Genomic DNA, 6,718 nt, shown 5'->3' with positions numbered 1-6,718 from the left:
TATGGGTTTTCAAGTCTACAAAAATAGACAACCAGAAGCGAAAGAAACAGAAACAACCTATGTTTTAAAAAAAAAGGATGACTTGTTCTGGTTTTTACTAATTACAAACAAAAATTTGACTGTCAATTTAAACATTTTCGAGTCATTGTGTTAAATTAAGTGCATATATTTCAAACATGGAGTTGTTATGACTGAAACTAACATTTTGTTAAGTTACAATGGAGAGAAATGAAGTGTCTTTGCTAAAAAGAATTATTAATGATAAATGTTTTGCCACGGTTTTGTGTATTATTTTTTCAATATCATTGTTCTTCAGTTCATTTGTTGAGTAAGAATGTCTATTGCATATTTTATTCTTAATCTTTTCTTATTTTATTACTTTTTATATGTGTTTTTGTTATTTGGGAGATAGCGGAATCTAACAGATTTGGACACTAAAGCATTGTTTCAATTATGTTTATTTGGAAGCAACAACGTTTCGTAAAAATTTAGTTTGATCATGAAAATTAAAATACAATTAATTATTAATATTATGCTGTATACAATTCGTGCAGAAATAAGCACATCTGGTGTCTCATTTTTCTTTATTATCTCCCAAATTTAATATTCCCATTTCGGGGACATTTCTGGCGAAAGTTATCACATAAAACAGGCAGCCTGCTTTATGTGATAACTTTCGCCAAAGAGATTTTAAACTTGTAAACATTTTCTAAAAGCTATGTAGTAGTTTGCTCTGGCAGAGAGGGGATGTAAGTTATATTCTTTCAGTTTGACCTCTTTTTTTAAGTTTCTCACATGGGATTGCCCAGAAGTCATCAAAACATGGCGATTATTTTGTTTCAGGTACCGATTATAAATCTTCCTTTTGTTTGATTCCATTGAACTTTATGACAGTTCAACTAAAAATTTTATTTATATTTCATCCTTAACAAGTGAAAGAAAAATTTCCCACGTTTTATGATGTAATTATAACACCGTTAGGACTAATGTGCCTGATCTAAACTTGAAACAAATATTACAATTATTTTTAAAATTATCAAAATGTTGGCATTTTTTTTTCTGGTTTTGGTCAGGGTTGGCAAGTTTTTGACATGTGACGGTTTAAACCGTCACATCAAAAACCTCGAAACCACTGTCGAAAATGTCAAAAACCTATATTCATATGTGAAATTTAATTAATACATAAGATTTATATATATTTCATAAAGGATAGTTTTTCTAGATATGTTCTAGAAAAAATAAATTTAAAATTTTGAAGAAACACTTATATTTTGAATAGTAACCAAAATCTTGTACTTTTGAAAGCTCACATCTTTTGTAATATTATGTATTCATTTTCATGTGTTATTGAAAATCTGCAGTGATATTATTAAGAAATTTATTTATAACCAAATTTAGTGTATAGTATAGATTATACTAAAAATTAGACATTTTTAAAGATAAACATTAGCAGTTTTGTACATTAGACATCTTTTAAAGAAAAATCTTTTTAATATTCTTTTAAATCTTCTTAATAATCTTTTTAACATAAGACAATACAAATTTAAGTGCTTTCTGTTAAATACACAGAGTAGTTAGTGTCGATTTACAGTATATTCAGCCTATTCATTTACTATGCTGAAAATTTAGTTTATCCAAATACTTGTGAATTTCATTTTGCTGAATACTATATAGTTTTGTTGAATATCTAAATATTCAGCTGTTGAATAATTACTTCTTGCTTTCAAGATATGCATTATTTGTATTCTTAATACAAGTGGAGAAAAAAAAATTAAGAGATAAAAATTGTTTTAAAATGATAAGTGTAATAATTATAAATAAATATAATAAACAATATGAATTATATTTATCATTATTCATAAATATAACTACTTTTAAATTCAAATTAACATACTGGATAATAAAGATATTCGGTATAACATTAAAAAAAATTTTTTATACACTTGTATCTTGTATCAAGTTTGTATTTATACAACATAACTTGTAAGTTCCTTATAAATATTAGTTATATGTTCCTTATATGTCAAAAATGCATAGTAATAAACTTTTAATTTTCTTAAGTATCAAAAAGAAAAAAAAAATTTTTTTAAATATAAATATTTAAACAATTTTTGTGCAAAATTTTTCTGCACATGCATTTGAATATAAATTTCTGAGATTTTAAATCTGTTATTTTACCTTAATTTTAATTAAAAAATATTTTAAAACCTGCTGATTACCTATAGTATAATTAAATTTCAATATAATGCATGGCAACTGTTGGTAGTTTTGAAGTTTATATATTTTCTTGGCAAACTTCAGTTTTTGACAGGTTTTTGATGATTTAAACTAGTATTATACCCTTGTCATGTCAAAAACCACTTTTTGATGTCAAAAACCCAACCCTGGTTCTGGTATGTTGTTAAGATGAACATTATACATCAGTTTTATTATCTATAATGAAATATTTATTTTTTGATTAATATTGTTTTACTAGTCTATAACAGAATCTGATTAATACAACAACAAAAAATTATTACTTTCTCCAATCAAAAATTTAATTTATGTTATGCAAAGCAAAAGTTTTATTCAATGAAGCAAATGTAAAAAAGCTGGGAAATTTCTATAGGGTAAGGGTGATACCTAGAATTCTCATGTAGTATCATATTTTTTATCGCACTCCTTAAAAAAAATCTTGCCATAATAATAATAGGATGAAATAACTGTTCTTTAAATTCATAGTAACAATATAAGTAATTAGTGAGGTTTAAAGTAAGTAAATCTCTTTCTCCTAGTTTCTTATTTAATATTCAAATTTATCATTACTATTCATTATTAATATCAATAGATGTTATAATGCTAAAAATATTAATCAGGTGCCTTGTTTACTTGTATATTTCATAAAGCTTTTATACGAAATATTTCTTGCAGTCGGCGTTGTTCTTGGAGCGTTTCTGAGACATGTAAAATTTAGAAGATAAGCAACAACAACAATTCATAATTCTAGTGTATTTATTTTGTATAATTTATATGTCAGTTATAATATCTGTTTTGATCAATATGGCAGTAATTTACAAATATAACCACTGTTTTAAAATTCATCCCTCTATTTTAAAATTTGCTACTCAAAAATTAATAAAGGAATGAAATTACTCTTGAAATTTTTTTTTCTTTGGATAAAATTGCTTATATCTATCTATATATCTTTTTTTTTTGCAATGTAATGTTTTAATTATGTTATTACCAAAATTAATTATGTTATAAAAACTTTCAGAATTAGAAGTGGTGTTGTTATATTTTCAACTTTTACTTTTGGATGTCTTGTCACTCATTTCGTTCTTAGGTAAGTAAAAGAACAATAATGAAAAATGCCTCATCTCTTTGGTTGTAAGTTTCTTTTTATGACTAATAGACTCAAATTTCCAGTCTACTATTATATAATTAATGTTTGTTAAACTTTTGGCTTCACAATCGTCTAACATATTTATTATATTTGAAAAATCAAACACATAATCTTTTTAGTGAAATTGAAAATTATGATTTGGTTTTGTTGAGTTTTCATGTCAAATTCAAACAAATTGAAATTGTTTTAAATATATTTTTGCTAATTCATTTATATCCCTCCCAAAATATGTTGGCATAAAAATATGTTTATTTTGATTTTGTCTCAAAGGTATAACCAGATATGATAATACTTTTTTTATTCAAGAACATTTGTGTCTTTAACAATGGAGACTGTTCTAAATTTCTTCTTAAAAAAATTATCGGTATTTATTATTTTTAATAGCATTTATTAAAATTGTGAATGTTATTATTTTTAAACAAAAGTCATCATTAGCATAAATAAATAAGTAAACTCTGAGGAATTAGCGGGCTTCTTTCCTTTGAGCAAAAAACTATTTATGTATTCAGGGGTCTGTCCAGGCCGAATTTACTACCGTTTAGCGGTACCTTCACAAATTCAATTTTAGGTGAAACGGTAGTTTCGCAAATTCAACTTTAGGAAAAACGGTAGTTTCACAAAATACTTTTTCTTAAAATTTTATTTTTTTATCCTTTAAGAAACGATAAATCTATATTTTTACCATGTTTTTGTATTGATTTTGTAATATAATTTTTAATTTTTCACAAATTATGTCTAAATTTTCACAAAATAGGTACCTTTCAGAAAAACCTAGACAGACCCCTGGTATTAATTCTACCTGTATACTTTAAGGAGACAGTATTAACTACTTAACTTAAACTGAGAGATAATTTCTAAGTTAAGATGACTAAAGTTTTTATGAATGCATCTTTAGGCACACAGTTCTAACAAGTATTCATCATTAATTGTAGCTATTTAAAATTTCATTTTATGAGGTTTTGTTAATTTTTCAGAAAGAGAGATCATTTGCCGAATGTGATATCTGCTTTTAAGCGCCAAAGAAAAGTAAGTCGAATATTTATGTATGGAATATTATGTACTTTTAAGTAGAATGAATTAATTATTCTTTTCAATTCTAAAATAATACCTAAAAATTACTCTGTTTGCTTTATGGGATTTTGTAAAATGCAGCAATAACTATTTGCGAAGCGGAAATCTAATTTTGTTTCCTGCGTGTCTTTAGTTTAATTGCTCATTCATTTGACTTTAATGTTGCTAATTTTCATGTAATTCTTGCATTTTATTCTCCAATAATTGAATTCAAATTGACAAAAGTTTATAAAAATACAACAGAATATGAAAATAATAAAGAAATTTTAATGCTAAATCAAATATTTTTCCTTATAATATTAATGACAGTATGTAATGTTATTTTTAATATTTCAGTCAATATTAGTTATTCAATCTGCAACAAAAATTATGGACTCAGTTTTTACCCCTTATTAATCTTGTTCAATTTGACATCACTGATTTAGGAAAATATCTGTAGCATTTATTATTTAATACACTAACACCAAGAATTAACTATTGCTTGTAATAATGAAAAAAAATTCTAGTTATTGTAAAAAGTAGTTACATTTGGGGAAAAAAATAATTCTTTCATTATCTTCAGGGTTAACATTAGAATGTTAAAGAATATTCTTATGACTAAAAACTTGAAAAAAATAATAAATTCTCACACAAAGCAAATTCTCCTCGATGCTATTGACAATCCCAAGAAGCAAACATTGAGTTAACTTTAGATATTATTTTAACTAAGTAATCACTGGAATTAAACCATGATTAAAATTGCAATAAATAATTTTTTTTTAATGTAATTTTTTTTTATTTGTCTAAAGTATTTTTTATACAATATATTTAATAAATGTATTCTTTTGGATATGATTTTTTAAAGTCTGATTTAGTTGATAATGAAGGTTTTAAGCAAAGAGGTGAATGTATGTAAATTATTATATTTCAAAATAGACAACACCAACAAAAAAGAGAGATTTAAAGTAGATAAGAGTGGCATGAAAGTTTACATTATAAAATAAACAATATAATAAGTTTTCTCATCCTAACTAATTTATTCTGCATTGGATATCTAATTAACAAATTTCCTCCTATTTCCTTAATATTCATTAAAATATTGAGCTTGAACAGAAATAATTATGATCTTTTTTTTATTCATTGATTAGTTGGTATAAATTGAATTATAATTTTAGTCATTTTAGTTTAAAAAAATATATATCAGATTTTGCTATTATAATATTTTTAAATAATATTAAGTATTATCAAGCAAAGCATTTTAACAAATGCTGTGGTTGGTAATTATTAAAAAATTATAATATTTAGAAATCTGACTTAAATTTTAAAAAAAAAAAAAGTTTTTAAATGGAGAGAAAAAAAACGATAATTGATTTTTTTTTTTAAATCATAATTTTTTTCCAATTTTGGTAATATGCTAATAATATGATCAAAAAGATAAAATATCACTTTTTTTTTCTTGGTAATTTAAAAATCAATCTAGGACTCTACAAATACTAATGCATTATTTCCCAACTTGTGTATTGCTGAAAGTTCAACTTCTATATCAAATAATTTTGTAAAATAGTTTTTTTTTTCTATTATGCAGTTTTTATATTCAGATGAGCTGCAAATAGTTTAACATGTTGTCAACTAAAAAAATTTAGTAAACAGGTTAATACAAAAATGCGTACTTTTAAGGAATGAATTGATGTTTGTTTAAATATTAGTTGCATTTATATTTGTTAAAAAAGTTTTCTTTTCTTGAAGAATATGTCAAATCTGCTATTAAAAAAAGAAATTTAGTTTATAGAGAATAATTCCAAATCAAATTATTACTTAGGGAACTGGTAGATGATGTTTCACATGAAATAATAAGTTGAAGTTCAAATATGAAGCAGTTAATATATATAAGAATTAACTTTATAAGATATATAAGAATTAACTTTTTGTTCTTAAAATAACAGCTTTATATAAGTTGAAGGCAACAGTAAACAATACACAGTGGTGTGTTCATGTAAGCAGACCAACCAGTTCTGGACCAGTTTCTCATTTGTGACAAAAGAGTAACAATTTGAAAAAGAATTGAATCCATTAAATTTCTTAAAAAAATTTAAATTTTATTCCCTTTTAATATTCTGCATAATGGAGTAGAGCAAAATCCAATTTTATAATGGCATAAAGAAACGTTAAAATATCATTATCAAATTTTGTTAATACAGTTAAAAAATAATTGCATACTAAACATATAAACTAATAATAATCACCTATTGAATAAACAATTACATTTCTTTTTTCTAATAAAATGCC

General features: G+C 24.2%; 1 protein-coding gene across 1 annotated transcript in view; it reads left to right on the top strand.

Annotated features, from left to right (window-relative positions):
- Positions 1-14: 14 nt before the first annotated feature.
- The window catches only part of LOC107445409 (sorting nexin-14), a gene marked incomplete in the record, with an annotated part of 52,128 nt that continues 45,424 nt past the window's right edge, over positions 15-6,718 (top strand). The window contains 3 exon segments of the mRNA XM_043039665.2: positions 15-328; positions 3,254-3,322; positions 4,357-4,408. Coding sequence (XP_042895599.1) covers positions 219-328; positions 3,254-3,322; positions 4,357-4,408 — 231 coding nt within the window.

The sequence above is a fragment of the Parasteatoda tepidariorum genome, chromosome 5, assembly GCF_043381705.1.
Source record: "Parasteatoda tepidariorum isolate YZ-2023 chromosome 5, CAS_Ptep_4.0, whole genome shotgun sequence".
Lineage (NCBI taxonomy): Eukaryota > Metazoa > Arthropoda > Arachnida > Araneae > Theridiidae > Parasteatoda > Parasteatoda tepidariorum.
Note: the sequence above shows the minus strand (reverse complement) of the source record. Positions and strands in the feature narration are given on the sequence as shown.